A 19617-nucleotide genomic window follows, 5' to 3' on the forward strand; every position below is an offset into this window, starting at 1 on the left:
TGTGCAAAGGTCGAGCTGTCTTTTGGGAGGAAGGACGGCCGAGGGAAAGCAACCAGCAGAGGAAACGGCCGCGTAAACTTCCTCCTGTGAGCTCCTGTCCGGGCTCTCCGGGGACTCCTGCTGTGCTGACTGCCCCTTAAGGAGCCCTGGAGAGGGGTCTTTGCTCTCGGCAGGTCCCCTTCTCACACGTGGGGGGCCGATTCTTCCCATGGGATCACAGCAGCCCTACAGTGCTGCCCCCCCTTGCTCCTGGTTCTCCGCTCCAGCTGCTTTGGGTGGTTCCTGTGCAGTGCCCAGCTCCTGGGGCCACCGAGGCCTCGCAGCTTTTGGTCCCCTGATTGCCAGAGGTTTCCCTGGGGGTCCCCCCGAGTCCAAAGGGCCTGGTTTTGTGTGCCACGAGCATCTCTGTGGACCTGGTCCGAAGCACAGACCTCCTCCTCCTCCAGATCCTGTGCCGCTCCCCGAGGGCTGGGCACGGAGGCGCAGGACGGCTGCAGCTCCCCGGCCTCCCCCTGCCACATGTGCCCCTACCCAGCGCCCTGGGAAGCTCGCAGATGATCTCCAAAACCTTAAAAAATCAGAGGGGGCTGAGTCCAAGGCATTCGAGCCCCTGGCTCCCTACAAAGAAAAGAACCAACAACCCCCCCCCCTCATTGGAAACGTTGGGTGTTCTCAGCCGTTTCCTACGGTTCCCTTCTCTCCCCCATCTCTCCCGGTTCCTGTGGCACCAGAATAGCTCCCCTTTGTGGGAACGCTCTTCCTCTCTGCTGTTGTTTCTGGAAGGGGCCGGCGCGGCCACCAGAAGCCTTTTTACGGGGGGGAGGAAGCGGAGGAGCCCCCGCGCCGAGGGCAGGGACCCGCTGAGCGCACGGCGCGGGGCAGGCTGGCAGGATGTCTGCTCTTTGTGCAGCCGCGCGGCGAGGCAGGCAGCAGCCTGAGCTTCTGTTTCCTCTCCTGAGGCTCTCAGATCTGCCCTCTGCTCCCTGACCGTGCCTGTCCCCAGCCCGGAGCTGCTCCGTGTCCTGCCGGCCCCTTCCTTCCGAAGGCGTCTCCGTGGCTGGGGGGGGCCGCGGGTTCCCGGGGCGCTGACCCCACTCCTGGGCAGCCCAGCAACGAGGGGAGCAAAGCACCAGCCCCGTCCTTCCCTCAGGGCTGGCCCTGCTTGGCCTTTGCCTTTCAGTCTCTGTCCCCCCCCCCCCCATTTTTTTTATTTTCCATCTCCTGCCTCCCTCCGGTAGCCCACGGCAGCTCCCGGTTGCGTTCATGGTCCCCAGCGGCTGCTGCTGGTTCCTCTCCGGCCGAGCTGTGTCCTTTTTGTTGTGCCTTTTGTTAATTGTGCTGCAGGGTAAGGACTCCAGGGGGGGGGGCGAGGCAGAGGATGAATCCCTTGGGACTCTCCCCATCCCCTCGTGAGCTGCTGAGGTGGCAGCAGGAGGGGGATTTATTCACCTGAAGGGCCGGGCAGCTCGTGGAGGACGGAGCAGGGGGGGGTACCCAGGAGGCAGGATTCCTTGGCAGGGGGAGACTTTGGCACCATTGCCTGGTGAAGAGCAGCAGCAGTGAGCCAGGTCCCCAGCCCTTCAGACAACAGGATTTATGTTAAAATAATAAAAAAAATAGATGTGTGTGTGTAGCGTTGCTGCATAATAAACACGACTTGCTGCAAACTTCCAGCCTTGCAGGGGAGTTTGGGTTTAGATACGATTTTTCCTGCTGCTCCCATGTCCTGCTGGGCACCTTGGTGAAATGGGTTTGTGGGGAGACCCCCGGTGCGAGGGGAGGGAGCTGCTTCCCTGCTGGCCAGGTCACTAGATTATAAGGTCAGCTGTAGGAATTCCCTTGTGGTGATGGTGACGTCTCCTTTTCGAGTCGGAGAAGTTTTTGGAGCCCTTCCCTGCACAGGACCCAGGTTCTGCCTTGCTGCCTTTCCCCTGTTTGCTCCCAGCTTTCTGGGGCTCGGTGATTTGCTTCTCAGCAGCTTCCTCTTAGCCCTGACCACGTTCCTGGAGCATTAACCTCCAGGGCTGGTGCGTGGAGGTCTTACTCAGAAATGGGACATTTTAAATGATTTACTGGAACCCTTCCTAGCCCGTATACACAGGTTGGGCACCTCTGCTCTCAGCCAGGCTGGATTTTGTGCTCCTCTGCAGCTGGGCTCCTGGCCACCGCGTGCGTTTTGCTGTTCCTGTGCCCTGTCCGCTTCCTTCTGATGCAGGAGTTGTCATTTCTGCAGCTTCCAGCATCCGAGGCTCTCACTTTGTGCCTCTGCATCCAAACACAACTTATTTGCCTCTTCCCCTTCTCTCCCGTCTTACTGGCACGTGTGATTGCGCCGAGCTCCGAATTGTTTTGGGGACCCTTTGCATGACAAATGCGGAGCAGTTCCGTTGGTTTTGTGCTAACCCAGCCTCTGCTCCCTGCAGATCATCCTGTGGATCGGGCTGGGGATGCTGGTTATTAGCACCTACACCACCCTGTCTGCCACCGAGGACGCCCCGGTGAAGACGGAAGCGGTGGGCTTGGAGCACCTGGAAAGAGAGGAGAGCAGAATGGAGCAGGACCCTGTCAAAATGCCAGGTACGTGCCTGCTCGAGTCGTGTCCCCTGCTCCTCTTACTAAATTGTTTTATTTTTTTAGCGTGGTGGGTGCAGGGTGGTTTCCAGGCAGCTCTCCAGTGCCCTTTGGGGTTGTTCCTTGGGGAAGGGCAGGGTGCGGGGCTGGGGACAGGGCACGGGTGTCCCCTCCCCATGGGGACAGTGAGCCTGAGGACAGCCCAGCAGTGGCCACCTGTGCGAGGGCTGAGTGGCCAAACGGGACAGCTCCCAGCACATTGCCCCCGCTGCCAACAACCCCCTATGAACACCCTACTCAGAGGTATGTAAATTTACGGGCACTGCCTTTTTTTTTTTTCTTTTTTTTTTTTTCGGTGGCGAGGATATAAATTTGGATTCGGTTTGAGCTCTGACAAAGCCTGTGATTATGCCTCGGCTTTGTTTACCGGTTCCCGTTATTTATTATTTGTTTACTGCGCCCGCTGATGGAATTACGGCCGCTGCCTCCCGTCCCCAGCTGCGGGCTCGCCTCGCAAGGCCATCGCTGGCAGGTGCCGCCTGACCCCGCGCTCCCCCTCGGCTGCGTCCTGTTCCTTCAGTTTATTTTCCTTTGCTTCTCCTCGGGCTTTTTTTTTTTTTTTTGTTCTTCGGGGGCCTTGAAATCTCCTCGCGGAGATTGAGAGCGGAAGCCTGAGGAGGGCTGCCTCTCCTGGAGGTTATCCATCCTCCCTCCTGCTTCTTGGCCGCGTTCCTGCCCAGCGGCTCTGGGTGTCTCCCCGACGCCGGTGCTGCCGCCGATAACATTCACTCGGGGCTGCGCCGGCCCTGCCAGCCCTGAGTTTTTTTTCTCCCTTCACCCTCTAAGCTCACCCCAGCGAGGCGTGCGCCTTCCCAGGCGCCGGGGTGCCCGCGAGCTGCGAGCAGAAGCTGCTCTCAATCCCTTAATGGGGCTCAGCAGGGCCGGGAGGGGGGGGATGCGATTGAATTTTTCCGTCTTGGTTAATTTGGGAGCGGTAACAGCCAAAGAACAGCTGCTCCTTTCGGGTGCTCGTGGCTGGGAAAATAAAAAAAAGGGCCCATAAACGGCGGTGTCCGTGGAGTTTGCTGAATTTCTTCGCTTCTTCTCCACGTGAAGCAGGGCGGCAGCACAGGAGGCTTGGCTGGGGGGCTGCCCTGCTGTACCCCCCTGTGCGCCCCCAGAGCTCATCAGCATCTTCCCCGCAGGGTGCTCGCCTCTGGACCAAATACCCCTACCCAGGAGGGATCCATTTGGGGCGCCCTCGCTTCCTAAACCTCCCCTGGGCCAAACCCCGGGGCTGGGCTCCCTGTGGAGGCTCCGATTTCCCCCTGGGACGTCCCCTTGGTGCTGGAGGAGGAGGATGGGAGGAGAAGCGGTGTCGGGGGGCTGCTGGGTGCTGCTCCTTGGAGCTGAGCCTCCCTGCGCCCCGGTGAGGGGCAAAGAGGGGCACTAAGGACAGCCCCGGGAGGTGCTGAGCCCTCTCCCCCGGCGCTCAGCAGCGTGCGCTCGGCATTTATTGGCCTCTTTGATGGTGCACGGGGCAGAACTGTGCAGACTTTCATTAAAACCCTGCCCCGTGGGTCCGGGGATGATGAATATTAGAACATTGCCCTTTTATGTGAACGCGGCTTGACCAGCGAGCTCCGAGTGGTGTTTTTCCTAACGACACCCAAGCGCCCGGTGCAGCCCCGGCCTGGATGGCTTGAGGTTTGCTGTCAGCAGCTCCTCGGGAAAGGTATAAAACCCCTTTCAGAACCCTTCAGCCGCTCCGCGCCGTGCGCGCGCGCACGTTAAAAGGTTGCTAAGCTGCCCGTGAAAGCTCATGAAGGCAATTATCCATTTAAAAAAAAAGAAAAAAAAAAAAAGAAAAGAAAAAAAAGAAAAGAAAAGAAAAAAAAAAAGCTAATTAGGCAATTTCTCTCTGTATTTGAAAGCACCCCAGAGGGTCTCGCGGGGCGGATTAAGATTTTGTAATATTTTTCAGCTCCTTACTCGCTGCTTGCCGCTTCCTTTCCCTTCCCTGGCGTTGTGCAATCCCGGCTAACAAAGCCTCGATTCACGCCGTGAGGAGAGCGCCCGCTGCCACGGGAAGCCCTCGACTTGGCCGTGCTCCTCGTGGCCGCGGGGTCCCCTGGCCGCAGGTGACACCGGTGACACCGGGGTCCCCCTTCGGCCGCTCCGCCGGCACCAAGCCTCCTCGGGCAGGCGTCAACCCCGAGACGAGACCCCGTCGGCTGCAGGCAGTGTGCCCGTGGGTTATTTTCTATTTATTAAGGACCGGAGCAGCCCCGTGCGTGGAGCCGTGGGCTCTGCACGCTTCCCGAGCGCCGCGGGAGCAGCTTGGCGCTGCCGCAGCTCTCCCCGGTGCCTTGTGCGAGCGAGCTTTTAATAGCGCCTGTGACACAGAAAAGGAACCGGCAGCCTCTGGTAATTGGGGTTGGTTTTTTACTGCTGGTGCGTCAGGAGACAACTGTGAACTAATTTCAGGGATGCCATTCGATAACCTTGTGAAATCTGGAACCCTCGCGGCCGCCGGGGGGAAGCTCCCGGAGGCGCCGCTCGGGCTATGGGGGGGGGCTCTCTCCGTGTCCCCAGGGGGCTGCAGCCTTCCCCGGGGGTTTTGGGGGGGCTGGTGTGCCCCCATCCCTTCCCCTCGCTTTCTGCAAGGGGTTTCCCATCCTGTATTCCTTGCAAAACGGGGTCACTCCATTTCGGTGGGCTCAAGTGGTTGAAGCTCGGCCGGGCTCAGCGCTCCTGCGGCGGGCAGAGCGCGGTGAGAGCCCCGCGGGGAGGGCTTTAAAAACCTTCCTGCTGCCCCAACCGGGAGCGAGAGGGGGGGGAAGGGAAGCTTTTAGGTTGCTAATCGTGAAATTTTATTGCAGCCTGGAGAGGCTGCTGGCAAACCACAAGACAGAGGCGCGCACACGCCCGCACAAATCAGCTGCAGAAAGCCTCGGCGAAGGCGAGCGGAGCCCCGGGAGCGGCGAGCCCTCGGCGGGGCGAGCGCCGGGGTTTTGTTGTTGTAAAGCCAAGAAGCTTTTACAGCCTCTCAGCCCCTGCCTGTAAAGTCCAGCGCCGCTCATAAAACATTAAGAGGCGCAGCATTACTGTAACGCGCTCCGAAGGGACCCGAAGGGCGACTAGACAGTTAGAGTGATTATTGCACAGCCCGAGCAAAATTGTTCTCTGCAAACCGCACGCGGCCCCTTCTCGGTTTCCATGCAGCGCGCGAGGTCGTTAATTCACGCCCCGATGATGAACTTAATTTTGTTTCCCGCTGAGCAAATGACGGCTCAGAGGCAACTTTGGCTTATTATGGCGTTGGAGACTTTTTTTGTTTTCGTCGCTGTTTTCTTTCTGCCTCCTCCTCGCATTGTTTGCCGGGCCGTGGAAGCCCGCCCGTGAATTCGGGCTGGCGCTCCCCGCAGCCTCCCCGGGCGGCGCTGGCACCGGCACCTGCCACAGCGCCATGTGCCCAACGCGGGGCTCACTCCGGCCCCAGCTCCTCCGTTTGCCTGGAAAACTTCCTCTCCTGTTTGTTTTTTTTTTCCCCTTTTTTTTTTCCCCTCCCCAGCCGGCCCCGCGTCCTGCTTCCCAGGGCCCCCGGCCAGCCGCGGGCACCGCTTCCTGCGCTCGGATTATTCCTGAAAGGAGCGTCCTGCCCTGACTCGCTGAACTCTGGGCACTCCCTCAACGGAGAGGGAGAGACCCCTGAGCACCAGGCTGGGGTTTCTCATAAAAACCCCAATCCTTTTTTTTTTTTCCCCTCCCAGCAGCAGCGCCGAGGCGGGGAGGTGCTGACCGCCAGCCAGCGCCGGCGCGCGGCCCTTCGCGCCCGGGGCCAAGGAGCCCGGGGTGTTCCTGGCACGGCTCCCTCTGGGCCACGATTTGTTCTTTTTTTTTATTTTATTTATTTTTTTTTCCTTTTCCCAACTTGGGTAAGGCCCACGCAGCTGAAGTTGTGGCAATCTCCTCTTTCCCATGAGTTCATCTCGTAATAAATCGCACCAGCCCTGCGGAGGGGGAGGAGAAAATTGAAAGATGTTTATAGAATTAATTCCCCAAAGGAAATCACAAGGGGGGGGTGGTGGAGGGAGGGCAAACGGGGGGGGAGAGTTGGGAATTTTTTCTTACAGAAGACGATTTTTTTTTTGCTGTTTGTTGGATGGGAAAAAAAAAAAAGCACAGTACAACTTCAGTGCTGGGAAACAATCACGTTTCCTCCTCCGCTGCTCTTCCAGGGGAGAGCGAGCCCCGTGCTCACACGGGGCAGGTCTGGGGGCCAGCAGGATTTGCTCAGACCCTAGGGGCTCTTATGGGGCTGCTCCAGTGCTGGGCCCTGTGTCCCAGGAGCCCCCCATCCCTTTGGGGGGGGGTGACGAGAGCCCCAAATCCCTCAGGACCGTGTCCTGATTGCGCTCCTGGCCGTGTGCCGCCTTCCCCGGGGTCGCGCTGCTCCTCTCCCTCCTGCTCCTCGCGTCACTGGGAGGGCTACGGGAATGCTCTTGCAAAAAAAGGGGAAAAAAGCAAACAAAATGAATAAAAAAGGCGCGGAGCTGCTCTGCGGTGCGGGTGGGTGCTGGGGGCTCCCTGCGCTCGCGTGCCCCGCGGCGGGCAGCCGGGTGGATGCTACCATCTGGCGGCACGGGCTCGCAGCGGCAGCGGCTCCGCGCTCGTGGCTTCGTCAGAGCGGCTGCGGGGAGAGCAAACGGCGAGCAGAACAAAGCCCCCAGCCCCTCGGGGGCAGAACAAAGCCCCCAGCCCCTCCGGGGAGAAGTAGCTGCAGGCTCGTGCTGGCGGAAAGGGGTTGCAGCGGTGTGGCCGCGCGTAACCCGGTGTGATTAACCCTCCATCCACAGAGCAGAACCCCGCGGTGGAGGAGGCGGAGGATGACCGCGATAAACCGAAGCTGCTGGATGAAAAGGAGGAGATGGAGCAGCCGCAGATCAAGGTGCCCATGGAGGTACCCGAGAGGGACGAGGAGAGAGGGAAGCTGGAGGAGAAGGTGCAGCTCGACCGGCCCGACCAAGGTAAGGAGGAATTTGGGGCAGGGGCGTCAGCTTTGGGGTTGGGAGGTGTGTGAGAGCGCTTCGGTGAGGTCAGGGTCCTGATCTCAGCTGGCTGCCCCGTGGGCTGAAGGCGATTTCGTGTTTGGAGCTCTCGGGGCTCGTTAGGGGCGCAGCCTCTCGGTGAGGAAGCAGAAGGGTGACGGGTACCGGGCACGGCTGCGCGTGCTGGGAGCCTGCTGGGTGTTATTTTGTCCCCCCCCTAACCCTGCCTGCTCTCTGCCCTAGGGATCGCCCTGCCCGTGGGGGAAGCGCACCGCCACGAGCCGCCTGTGCCGCGGGACGAGGTGCAGGTGGACACGGGCCGGGAGCGGGAGGAATCCGACGAGAACAAGCTCGGGGCAGCCAAAGGCGCCGCCGCCGCGCTGCAGGAGCCGGCACAGCCCCAGCCCCAGGAAGAGGAGCTGGGCCCGAAAGAAGGGAAGGAAGCGATGGCTGAGAACCGACCGCGGGGAGGGACCGAGGAGCCAGCCAAGAATCCCAAGCACGTCCCGGAGGTGAAGGTGCAGCAGGGTGCCAGGCCGCCGTACAAGGAGCAGCAGCCGGCACAACCAGCGCCGGACGGGGAGCAGAAAGCTGAGGCTGGGGAGAAAACAAAGCTGCAGCCCCCCAGGAAAGCAGAGGAGGCTGCAGAGAAGGAAGCCGAGCCCGGTAAGCTCCCGCTGCAGCGGCTCACCCCAGCGGATTCCTCTCGCCCTGAAAACTGCCCCCGGTTGCTCCTGCCCACGTCCCAGCTTTTCCTTTCCGCTGCACGAGATCAGCCCGGGAGCACGCACGGCCCCTGCGGCAGCTGCTGGGGAAAGGGAGGAATCTGGTGGCTTTGACAGCTCCTGTAATATCTGTCAAACAGTTGTTGGCTGGCCTACCAAATGTCAGGTGCCGTGCTGTTCCCCCTGCGTCTCCGAGCTCACTGGGGACGCAGAGCCGGGAGATCTTGACAGGTAACACATTGCTAAGTGCCCGTCTAAAAGCTGCTCGGAACCCCTCTCGCATTTTAATTGGCCGAGGTAGTTAGCGCTGGCTCGCTGCCACCGCTCTATAAGGTTGTTAATTTATTTATTTATTTATTTATTTATTTATTTTTATTGCTTCCCTCGCAGCCGCCGGGTTGAATATAAACGGCGCTGCTTGGGGCAGGCGGGGCCGGCACGGCGCGGAGTCCTTGCGGAGAAACTCTGCTTGGGGCAGCCCTTGCTGAGCGTGGGGTCTGTTTTTTTTTTTCTCCCCCCCAGGTGAAAATCAGGAGCTGCCCCTCCCGGATCGAGCTGCCCCAGCCCAGCCCCAGCAGCCGGAGCCGAGGGAGAGCAGGAATGTGGAGGAGAAACAACCCGAGAACGCCGAGAGCAAGCTGGAGGGTGAGTGCTTGGCCCCGGGACCTGGGACCTGGGCTGTGAGCACCGGATTCCTCTGCGGCAGGGACGTGCCAGCGCTGCCTGTCCTGGCTCTGGGGAGCACATAGCTTTGGGCTGTCGTCACCGCAGCAAGCGGTGCCTGTCTGCAGCGGGCTAACGCCTCCGGCGGAGGCTGGCACGCTCCCGGAGAGGTCCCTGGCAAGGCGAGGCCGGCTCCGGGACGTGAGTCACTGGAGGCCAGCCCCGGCTTCCTGCTCCAGTGCCAGCAGTGCTGACTCAACCCGAGCGCAGCCAGCCCGAAACCCTTTGGGTTCTGCAAAAATCAGGGCTCGGCGGCAGGGGGAGGTACCAGGGCATCGCCCTGGGGTCGTTAGCACAGGGAGGAGGGAACCCGGCCTGCCCCGTCCTCGGGGTGCTGCTGCTGGGACCCCAAATTTGTGGTGCCGTGGGGGTTTTGGAGCCAGGGTGGCTCATGGCACCGTCCCCGGGCTGTGCAGTTCCCTCGGTGTGATGCCCTGGGGCTGTGCTCCGGACCCGATGGGACGTCTGTGAGCACGCTGTGCTCGTGGGGCGCCTCCTGCCCTCCTGGTTCGGTGGTCACGTCCTGGTTTTTAACTCATTTATTGGTTTTTAACTCATTTCTTGCCTTTTTGCATTGCAACGGGGCTGAAAAAGCTGAGCGTAAAAAGCTTGTAGCGGGTACTGGCTATGGGGACTCTGCACGTTTCAGGGAGGATTTGGGGTCGGAGTCTTTTTGGGGCTTCCATCTCTGCCTGGGGAACGTGCCAGGGAGCTCTCCCATCTCCAAACCTCGGGGCTGCTCCTCGGAGCCGTGGCTGCAGCTGCCCTGGGCGGTGTGAACCCGAGTGCTTCCGCTGGGTAATTGTTGGGGATGTTTTTTATGAAGGACGCCTTTCAGATCCAGCCCGAGCGCTGGCTGGGGCCTTTTGGAGATCAAAGGAGGAGCGGGGAGGCGGCACAGCCTGTTGTTTGCCTGGAAGAGGTGTGTCACGCACGCACTCACACATGTTTGCGAAGCTCTCGGTGAGAAATTCTTTGATTTGGCTGAAGCCTTTGCTGTGAAATTCTTTCATTTGGCTGAAACCTTCGCTGCGGGCCCGGCCCAAACGTTCCCATGCTGAGCCGGGACCCGCGGGCCTGGAGGACGAGGCAGAGGAGTGCCTGCGGCTCCCAGTGCTTATTGGGAGCAAAGTGCGAAAAATAAACAGATCTCCAGAAGTCAATTGCTCTCGGAAGGGGCCGAATTCCCCCTCCTCACCCAGCTTTCGGCAGCGCAGTGAGAGGGGAATTCCAGAGGCCCTTGGCTAAGGGCTCTGCTGGGGACTGGAAACGTTTCGCTGTGGTTATTAGCGGGACGGGGGAGGCAGCGTGTGCCGGGAAGGGATTAGCACGCAGCATCCCTTTTTAATTTCAAGGGCGTTTCACAGGAGATTGATTCTGACACGATTTCCTCCGGGGCACAGCAGGCTGGAGACACCTCGAGCTGCTGCTGGGGGAGGCGAGAGGCAGCGGCCCCGGCCCTCGGCTGGGATACGTCCGACTGTCCGCGAGGAGAGGAGGCAGCAGCGTTTCCGTGCAGACCCGGGGCTCATACTTTGGGCCTGACGTGGGGTTTGCAGCGAGTGAATCAGCCTGAGTCACTTCTGCTTGGCCTCAATCGCCCCCGGCTGCTCCCTGCAACCCCAGGAGCCGCGTGCGGGCACCCTCAGCCCCGCGAATGCCTCCTTTTGCTTTCTGTTTGCAGGGCAGCGCTGCCCCGCTGAGGAAAGGCACCGCAGCCCCTCGAGCGCTGGGAGATGCTCAGTGAGGATTTGAGGTCAGGGATTTATTTTTCCTTTTTTTTTTTTTTCTCTTCTAGATGCTGGGCAGGCGAAGCTGCTCGATCACGCGGTGCTGCTGCAGGTGATCAAAGAGCAGCAAGTGCAGCAGAAGCAGCTGCTCGACCAGCAGGCGAAGCTGCTGGCGGTAATCGAAGAGCAGCACAAGGAGATCCACCAGCAGAGGCAGGAGGAGGGAGGAGAGGAGAAGCCAAAGCAAGGTGAGGAGAACACGGAGGAGTGTCAGCAGCGATCACTGCTCAGAGCAGCTCTGAAATCAGGCTGGGGGGGATCCGAGGCCCTTTGGCACGCAGCAAAATTCACTCTGCAGATCCCTGCCCGACTGTGGGGGAGCCCCTGTGGTGCTGTGGGGGGTTAATAACGCTCCTCTCCACCTCCCTCTGTATTTTCTCCCCTGGTGACCTCATCCCCTGTCCCTTTGTGCAGGACGTGGTGGCAGGGGAAGGGAACCCATCGCTTGCTGTAAGGTTTCATTGTCAGTTTTTCCTCCGCAGCAGAAATGCAGCAGGAGCCCGCGGCGCCTCTGTCCAAGAGCAAGGAGGAGGAGAGCCTGGGAGCTAAACAAGAAGCCAAGGCAGGGGGTAAGGAGCCCCCCGAGCCCCCCGTGGCGGGGCTGGGCAGGCAGCCTGCAGAGTCAGCCGAGCAGCGCAGGGGCACGGCAGGAAAGCTGGAAGAGGCCGGGCACAGGCGCGAGGTTCCTGGGGTTCCTCCCAAGGAGCGGAAGGCGCCGCAGCAGGAGAGCGACAGAGCTGCTAAAAAGGCCGCGGAGAACTGGGATGCTCAGGATGCCAAAAACCACCTAGAAAAGAAGCCCTTGGCCGAGGATTTCGGAGGAGCCAAAGCTGGGAGAGACGTCCAGGAGAAGAATTCCCTGAAAGCCGTGGAAGCGGCCACAGCTCCCATCCAAAGAGAGCCGCCGGGGGCTGCCAAAGTTCCGAGAGCGGCAGGAAAGGGCCTGGAAAGAGACTCGGGAGCAGACCTGAAAGCCAAAGCTCTGAGCCAGGTGGAGCCCAGGGAGCCGGCAGTTGCGCCGGGCTCCTCGAGCAAACTGAAGGTGGCCGGGAGCGAGCAGCACCCGCGGGAGCAGCGGGGAGCTGAGGGGGCCGAGGGGGCCGGCAGGCAGCAGGCGGCCGCGCAGGGCCACGTGGCCGGCAAAGGGCAGGGGAAGGACGGGGACCCCGGGGAGAACGCGGTGGAATTGGCCCAGGACCCTCAGGGAAGCCTCCGGAGCAGGCAGAGGCACGTGGAAGGGCGGCTCACGAATGATTTTGAGAAGAAACCCAGCCCGGAGAACGCCGCCACCCGCGGGGACAGGAGCCGGCAGGAGCACGACCTCAAACCCAACCGCGACCTCAAGCTGCAGGCGGACCTCGACCTGCGCCGCCGGAGACGGGAGCTGCTCCCCCCCCAGGAGGAGGAGAAGGAGGGGGAGGATGAGGAGGAGGAGGAGGAGGAGGAAGGGGCGCAGGGGGCGGGGGTTTTAATCGGCCTGAACCCCCTCCCCGATGTGAAAGTGAACGACCTCCGCAGCGCGCTGGAGACGCGCCTGAGCCAGGTGGCGGAGGGGGCGCAGCAAGTGGTGCGCAGCCGGCGGCTCCGGCAGCTGGGGGGGGCTGACAGCAGCGTGTGAGGGGGGCGGGGGTGGCTGTGGGGGTCTGAGAGGAAGGCTCGAGGCGGGCAGCGGCGGCTCGGAGCCCGCAGCACCTTGCGAGACCCCCAGGGCCCTGCTCGGAGCCTGCTCAGGTGCTCTGTGGGGGTGCCACCGCTCTGCGCACACCCTGGGGGGCTGCGGGGATGGCAGCGAGGAAGGGCAGCACCCCTGGGTGCCCGCTGCCTTGCAGGGGCTGCCACCGAGCTGGGATCCCCCCCCCCGGGTGGCTCTCGAGGGCCCTTTTTGCATCTCGTTGCTATCAAATCGTTCTCACATCTGGGTTCCTACCCAATCGCCTTCTCCCCCCCGGCTCACAGCTCCCCTTTTCAGACCCGAGGGGCTCCCCCGTGAGGTTCCCCTGCCTGGAAAGGATTCCCTGCTCTGCCGGGACCCCCGCCCGGCCCCCCTGGCCCCCCTGCCCCGCTCTAGGGGCAGATTCCTGCCTCGGGGAGCTTCCCTCCTGGAGCAGCACCGGGCCAGGCACAGCCAAGTGCTCGGTGTCCCTCCTGAGGCGGGCACTGTCAGCCCTGCGTGGTCAGGAGGTGGCTGTGGGGTTGGAACCCCCCGTTGAGCCGAAACGCTGCCTTAAACGGGCACAACCGCTGCCGTTGTGCTGCCTCTGCTCGCAGGGACCCAGCTGGGCGGCCGCGCGCTAGCAATAACGCCCAGCTTGGCTCTCCTCCCTCTGGCTGCTCGCGCTCTCCTCTCTCCTCTCCAGCTTCCTTTCTCCTCTCCAAAGTGCATTACAAAGCTCAACCCGGGGGCTGCAGCCTGCCCCCCGCCTTTTTCTGCAAAAGAATGACTCATTTAGGAGCAAAAAAAAAAAAAAAAAGGGCAAAGTGGGGGGCTTGGCTCAAGCAAACCTACCTCTTCTCTGACTCGCTGGAGCCGTTTGTTTCGTTGTGTTCTTCCCAGCCCCGTTCCGTGCCGTGTTTGCATCCCTCCGTGTGGGTTCTGTGCCCCCTGTGTTTTACGAGCAGGGGAAGGAGCTGCTGGCGGAGCCCTGGCTCGCTCCGGGCTCCCAGCCCGTGATTCATCCCATTGTTGTTTTATTTTTACATCCTGACGCGCGAATGTAAGAAAGAAAAATCCCAAAGCTCTCGCTGGAACGGCGGCACCTCCGCAGCCCGCAGCCTGCAGACCTCATCACTGTGGTGGTTTTTAGGGCCGGATCTCCAAGTGTCTTCGGTCGTCGAGCCTCGGAGGGGGGGGGTTCGTGCCCGGCGGGAACTGGTGGAGCCGGGGACGGGTTCTGAGCCGCGTGCCCGTTGCTGGAAGGAAATCCCCAGCCCTTGCTTTAAGGGGATTCGGCCCCCGCTTCTCCACCAGGACCCCCCCGCGCCGCTCCCCCCGTGTGTGTCTCGGTTGTGACGGTCGTGGCCTTAACCCCCGGGACCTCATCGTGCCAGCGAGCTTCTCCCTCGTGCCCCCCCGAAGCACAAACCCTGCAGCGGGGAGCTCTGAGCTGCAGATTTTGGCAGGCCCGGGGCAGGCGGCAGCCTCCTGAGCGCGATCCTAAGCACGACCCCGCAGTTGTTGGGGTGGGTTTGTGCTTTGGTCCCCCCCCCCACAGCACCAAGGAGCCTTTTTACAGCAAAAAGGAGCTGGGGGGGGAGCTCCTGGCACCCCGCAGCAGGGAGAGGACGGGCTCCTGCCCTACCCGCAGCACCGACAGGGACACGTGGGTGTTTTTTTGAGGACTTACTGGCGTTTTTGGGGACTCGTTGGCATTTTTTGATGACTTACTGGTGTTTTCGGGGTGACCACAAAGGACCAAAGAAGCTCCCGACGTTCCTCAGCGCCGCCAGGAGAAGAACCCAACCCCGCCGGGGCTGTGCTGCACATCAATAAAAAAAAGCTGAAGCATTTTTATCCGAATCTTTATTTTTTTATTAAATAAATCGGGAAAAGAGCTGGGGGCGGGGGGAAGGAGCCTGGGAGCTGGGGCCGGCCGTTTTGGGAGCCCCAGGCTCCTTCCCCCTGCCTTGTTGTGCTGTCGTGACTATCGTCATGTCGTGACTATCGCTGCCGTTACGTTCTCGCCGCTGCCTGTGGAAACAACCGAGACGCTGCCGGTCACCGTGGGTGGCACCAACCCCCCCCCCCCGCCCCGTTATCAGCCCTGTTATCTCCCCGTTATCAGCCCCGTTATCTCCCCGTTTTCCCCACGTACGGCTCGGTTGAAGCACTCCCGCAGCGCCGTGAATTCCCGCAGGCAGCCGTCCTGCCGCACCTCCCCGCTGCCCGCCGAGGCCGCGGCCACGCAGCGCCCGTAGGCGGCGGCCTGGGGGGGGACAGGGAGGGGGAGAATGGGGTTAAAAGGGGTTGGGGGGGGGGGTTACCGGGGGGAACGGGGGGTACTGGGAGGGCACCGGGGGGTATTGGGGGAGTACCGGGGGGTAACAAAGGGGTAATGAGGGGGTACTGGGGGGCTGCAGGGTACCGGGGGGATATGGGGGGGGATATGGGGGGGTCACCAGGGGGTGCCGGGGGGCTGTGGGGGTAACGGGAGGGAAACGGGGGGTACCGGGGGGGGCCGCGGGGGGGCTGTGGGGTACCGGACGAATATGGGGGAGTATCGGGGGGACACCGGGGAGGGGCTGAGGGGCACCGGGGGGGTACCGAGGGGGTACGGGGGGTACCGGGGGGGGCTGTGGGGTACCAGGGGGATACGGGGGGGTACCGGAGAGTGCCCGGGGAGTATCGGGGGGACACCGGGGAGGGACTGAGGGGCACCGGGGGGGTACCGGGGGGGCACTGGGGGAGTACCGGGGTATACCGGGGGGGTACCGGCGGGTACCGAGGGGGCACCGGGGGCGTACCGGGGCTCCGTGTGTCCCCCCCCGGCCCTCACCTGCTCCCCGCAGCCCCCCAGCAGCGCCGGGAAGCGCCGGAGCCGGGCCCGCGCCCGCAGCCAGACGCCGCGGCCCGACATCGCCGCCGCCGTCCCGTCACGGGCTGGGCGCCGCCATGTTGGCGCGGCGCTCATTGGCTGCCTCGGCTGTCCGTCACGCCGCCGCGCCCTCGCGTTGGGGGAAGGTGAAAGCCCCGCCTCCTCGCCGCTGTGATAGGTGGAGAGCTGTGCGCTGCTGAACGCTGATTGGTAGTCCCCGAGGCTTGCTCGGATTGGTCAGCCGTCTCGGGTGGCTCTGATTGGTGGAGGGATCGGTTGTTTACTTCCGGCCTCCCGCCCTGCTGCTGTCGGCGTCAACCTCGGGGTCCGCTTCCGCCCGGAGCCCCGCCCCTTCTCTCTGCTGACTGGCTGAGCCGCGGCACCTCGCCCTCTCATTGGCCAGCACCCATTTCCGGGGGGGCGGAGCCCTGAGGCCGCGCCGGGTGCGGGCAGGGCCTGTACCGGGGCTGTCATGGCGGCGCCTCTGCGGGACCGGCTGTGCTTCCTCAGCCGGGTACGGGCCGGGCCGGGCCGGGCCGGGAGGGGGGGGCCGCGGGGGGGGCGTGACGTCACCCCGACACCCGTGACGTCACCACGACACCCGTGACGTCACCGGGGATTTGGGGTGGAACCGGGGAGGGGGGGGGAGGAACCGGGAGGGGGGGTCCTGGTGCTGGGCCCTGACCCCCCCCCTGCCCCCTCCTCCCCCTCAGCTCCCGGTGCTGCTGCGGGGCACGGCGGACGAGGACGGGCCCTGCCCCGGGTACGTGCTGGAGGAGATCGCCAGTATCCGGGGAACGGGGGGGGGAAAGGGGGGGGACGGGGGGGGCTCAGGGGACTGGGGGGGGCTCAAAGGGACCGGGGGGGTGAGTGGAGGACCGGGGGGGACCGGGGGGGTCGGGGCTGGAGCAGAGCAGGGCACGATCCCTAACGCACGGCCCAGAGATCTCCCGCGAGTCGCCCGGCAGCAGCCAGTGCCTGCTGGAATACCTGCTGAAACGGCTGCAGAGCGGCTCCTGCCGCGTCAAGCTGAAGGTACGGGGCCCTGGGGGGCTGTGGGGGGCTCTATGGGGCCGTGGGGGGCTCTATGGGGCTGTGTGGGGCTCTGTGGGGCAGCCCCAGCCCCCCGGGATGGCTGCGGTGTGACCGTCTCACCCCCCAACCCCCGTGGCAGGTGCTGAAGATCCTGCTGCACACGTGCGCCCAGGGCTCCCCCCAGTTTGTCCTGCAGCTGAAGAGGAACGCCGCCTTCATCCGCGAGGCTGCAGGTAACGGGGCCAGGAGCGGGGCAGCGGGGGCAGCGAGCGGCTCTGCGGGGTGCTGGCGGGCTCAGCCCGGCCCTGCAGAGAGCCCAGCGCTGCTCCTGCCCCTGTGGCTGCTCCTGAGGCTGAGCTCTGCCCGAGTCTGAGTTTCTGCCCCGTTCTGGGAGCAAAAAATCTCCCAAAAACCTCGCCTCGTGACTTGCAGCGTTCACTGGGCCCCCAGACCCCCTCCATGGCAACAGCTTGAACCAGAAGGTCCGGGCGGCTGCGCAGGTGAGTGCTGGTCCCGATCCCGCTGTGCCCAGGGCACTGCTTGGGGTCTGGGGCAGCTCTGGTGCTCCCCGGCCCCCTCTGCCCCTTCCCCCATCTCTCCCGGCAGGATTTGGCCAGCGTTCTCTTCTCGGATGCTGCTCTCCCGACTCCTGCCCCGCTGCCTGCCCGTCCCCTGCCTCCCGCGGGTGAGTGCAGGGCCCTGCAGCCCCCACGGCCCCCGTCCTGTCCAGGGGAGCTGGGAGATTTTGCTCTGAGGGCTCTCCAAGTGCCCTGCTCTGCGTCCCAGCTCCCCCAGGCAGCCCCAAAAGCTCCCCTGGGGGATGAGCAGCAATAGGGGGGACCCCAACGTGCCCTGTACCCCCCCAGGCATGGGATCCAAGCCCAGCCCCTGCAGCTCCTTGCAAGGATTCGGCTTCAGCAGCGAGAGGAGCGGCTCCGGTAGGTGCTGGCTGCTCGCTGGGCTCTGCTCTCCCCCCTCTGTGAAACCCAAGGGTTCTGCCCTGCCCCCCCCTCGTGAAACCCAGCCCCCGGGCACAGGCTCTCAGCTTCCCAAGCCTCTCTCCCAGGCTCTGCAGGTGAAGCCCTGCTCAGCACCATCCAGCGAGCGGCCGAAGCGGTGGCCAACGCCGTGCTCCCCACCCCGGAGGCTCCCCGGCCCCCCTGCAGGGAGCTCCACGAGGATTCCTACCAGCCCGTCAGGGCTCCCTCTCCCTCCAGGAGCTCGCCCAGCTCCGCCAGGCCTCCAGCAGCCACCACAGCTCACAGCACCCGAGGTTTGTCCCTCGCCGCTCGTTTTAGGGTGGCTGCTGGCTGCTGGGGGGGGTCTGGCAGTGTCCCGGGGTGTTTTGGGCTCCCCCCAGGGCCGTGGTGTCACCCCCCTGTTTGCCGTTGCCGTCCCTGCAGCGAGCCACCAGCCGGGGCTGGCCGGGGGAGGCTGGGAGGAGGCGGACAGCGGGCACAGCTCGCAGGATTCCTCGCAGGACAACGCTGACCTGAGCCGAGCCTCCGACTCCTACAGCAAATCCGGCAGCGACAGCCACTCCGGGGCCAGCAGGGACTTGGCAAACGGGGCTGAGAGGTGAGAAAAGGGGGTCCGGGGGGGCTCCCCTTCCCCTGAATCCTCCTGAGGTGGCTCCATCCTCTGCACGGTGCCCTGTTGGTGCTGCCAGGCTGCGTTTCCCTTGGGGTTTGTCCCCTCTGAGCCCTGTTCCCGCTGTCCCCGTGCAGGGTGGACGCTGAGGGGCCGGGTGACTGCCTGCGGGAGGTGAGCCTGGTGGCGACGCTCACCCAGGGCCCCAGGGTGTTCCTGAGCAGGGAGGAGGCGCAGCAATTCCTCAAGGAGTAAGTGCCCGAAGAGGGGGCTCCCCACGAGCACAGGGGGGGGCCGTGGTGGTTTAGGAGCTTGGGGGGGGCTCCGAGCTGGCTCCGGGGCTCACCCCTGCCCCTTTCACCAAGGTGCGGGCTCCTGAACTGCGAGGTGGTGCTGGAGCTGCTCAGCCGGGCCCTGCAGGACCCCAGCGACAGCGTCCGCATGGTGAGAGCCTGTGCTGGCCGCCCCCAGCCCCCTTGGGGAGGGGGGGGAAGGGGGGGGATTTTCGGTGCCCTCCCCACTCAGCTCTCCCCTCCCCGCAGCGCTCCATGTGCGCCATCTCGTCCCTCATGTGCTCCGACCTGCTGGCCCTCGACCAGATCTTCGCCGCGACGCAGCAGCACCTGCAGCAGCTCAGCCAAGGCAGCCCCGGCCCCGTGGCCAACCGAGCCACCAAGGTGACCACCACGATGTCCCCGCGGCCCCATCCCAGCGCGCGGCGCTCCCAGGGACCGGGCTGTGCCCCCCCCCTGGTGGCACCCCTCGCTGCCAGCCCCCCGGGAGCGCTTCCAGGTGTCACAGAGGGGTAGGAATTCTTTGCCCCCTCCCTGCTGCTGCCCCAGGAGCTGATTTTCCCCTCTCCCACCTCTTTTCCCCCAGCTCCTGCGCCAGTTCGAGGCTCTCTGCAGGGGCCGCCCATCCCCGAAGAGCCCCCACCCCTCCGTCCTCCCCGAAGCTTCAGCCCCGTGCACCGCGGACCTGCTGACGGACGTCCCCCCGCTGCCCAACGAGGGAATCCTCCAGCCCCTGAGCGCGGCCCCGCTCCCCCCCGCTGCTACCCCAGCCCCCGGGGGGGATCCCCGGCTGCAAACGGAGCCGTGGGGGGAGCCCGGCCCCACGGCAGCGGCCACCCCCCGCGAGGAGGAGGCGGCGAGCAGACTGCAGGGGGACACATCCACCGTGGCTGCCCCCCCCCGCAGCCTGTCCCTTTTTGCTGGCATGGAGCTGGTGGCCCGGCCGGGCACGGTGCTCGCCCCCCTCGCCCCCCACGAGGAGCCGCGGACGCTGCCCCAGCCCGAGGATGGGGCTGGGCCCCCTCAGAGCAGCCGGGAGCCTTCTGCCTTCTCCTTCCTCAACGTGTAGCTGCTGTCACACCCGGCCCTGAGCCCCCCCCGTGCTGCCCAATTTTGGGGGCTCTCTGGGGGCGCGTTCCTCAGCTCCCCCCGCGGCACCGGGGGCGGAAAATAAAGGAGCTGCCCTGCGGGGGAGAGCAAAACGGGGCTTTGGCAGGGAACTGCGGGTGGCCGGGGGGGTATGGGGTGTACTGGGGGCTGGTGCCAGAGCTCAATAATTGGGCCGTGACCCCCCCCCGGACCATTTT

General features: G+C 63.8%; 3 protein-coding genes across 4 annotated transcripts in view; 2 read left to right on the forward strand and 1 right to left on the reverse strand.

The window, feature by feature from the left end:
- The window catches only part of SLC38A10 (solute carrier family 38 member 10), a 30991-nt gene extending 16624 nt beyond the window's left edge, over nt 1-14367 (forward strand). Inside the window, exons 11-16 of one of the 2 annotated variants that reach the window (XM_068654793.1) lie at nt 2424-2577; nt 7431-7601; nt 7866-8288; nt 8870-8992; nt 10869-11048; nt 11343-14367. In XM_068654793.1, the coding sequence (XP_068510894.1) occupies nt 2424-2577; nt 7431-7601; nt 7866-8288; nt 8870-8992; nt 10869-11048; nt 11343-12478 (2187 nt within the window). In that variant the 3' untranslated portion in view covers nt 12479-14367. The remainder of the gene's footprint in view (nt 1-2423; nt 2578-7430; nt 7602-7865; nt 8289-8869; nt 8993-10868; nt 11049-11342) is intronic. The other variant, XM_068654794.1, reaches the window with a different exon arrangement.
- Nucleotides 14364-15513, reverse strand: NDUFAF8 (NADH:ubiquinone oxidoreductase complex assembly factor 8). The gene is made up of 3 exons (XM_068654805.1): nt 15354-15513; nt 14673-14783; nt 14364-14548 (listed from the first exon to the last, which is right to left on the reverse strand). The coding sequence occupies exons 1-3, from the start codon at nt 15486-15488 to the stop codon at nt 14531-14533; spliced, it is 264 nt and encodes an 87-aa protein (XP_068510906.1). The 5' UTR covers nt 15489-15513; the 3' UTR covers nt 14364-14530.
- Nucleotides 15514-15789: 276 nt separating this feature from the next.
- TEPSIN (TEPSIN adaptor related protein complex 4 accessory protein) lies at nt 15790-19512 on the forward strand. Its single transcript, XM_068654795.1, has 13 exons — nt 15790-15906; nt 16106-16178; nt 16336-16427; nt 16567-16660; nt 16860-16927; nt 17034-17112; nt 17294-17365; nt 17494-17700; nt 17831-18005; nt 18155-18268; nt 18383-18461; nt 18560-18694; nt 18897-19512. Exons 1-13 carry the CDS (start codon nt 15865-15867, stop codon nt 19377-19379), a joined length of 1713 nt encoding a protein of 570 aa, XP_068510896.1. The 5' UTR covers nt 15790-15864; the 3' UTR covers nt 19380-19512.
- The last annotated feature ends 105 nt before the right edge of the window (nt 19513-19617 follow it).

The sequence above is a fragment of the Anas acuta genome, chromosome 18, assembly GCF_963932015.1.
Source record: "Anas acuta chromosome 18, bAnaAcu1.1, whole genome shotgun sequence".
NCBI lineage: Eukaryota > Metazoa > Chordata > Aves > Anseriformes > Anatidae > Anas > Anas acuta.

Bases quoted from the DNA above. Each gene is read 5' to 3' on its own strand.
- TEPSIN (XM_068654795.1), top strand. From the start codon at position 15,865: ATGGCGGCGCCTCTGCGGGACCGGCTGTGCTTCCTCAGCCGG. The intron at 16,661-16,859 runs GTAACGGGGCCA...CGTGACTTGCAG, and splicing joins CTTCATCCGCGAGGCTGCAG to CGTTCACTGGGCCCCCAGAC. The intron at 17,113-17,293 runs GTGAGTGCAGGG...GTACCCCCCCAG, and splicing joins CCGTCCCCTGCCTCCCGCGG to GCATGGGATCCAAGCCCAGC.
- NDUFAF8 (XM_068654805.1), bottom strand. From the start codon at position 15,488: ATGAGCGCCGCGCCAACATGGCGGCGCCCAGCCCGTGACGGGACGGCG. The intron at 14,784-15,353 runs GTGAGGGCCGGG...GTCCCCCCCCAG, and splicing joins TGGGGGGCTGCGGGGAGCAG to GCCGCCGCCTACGGGCGCTG.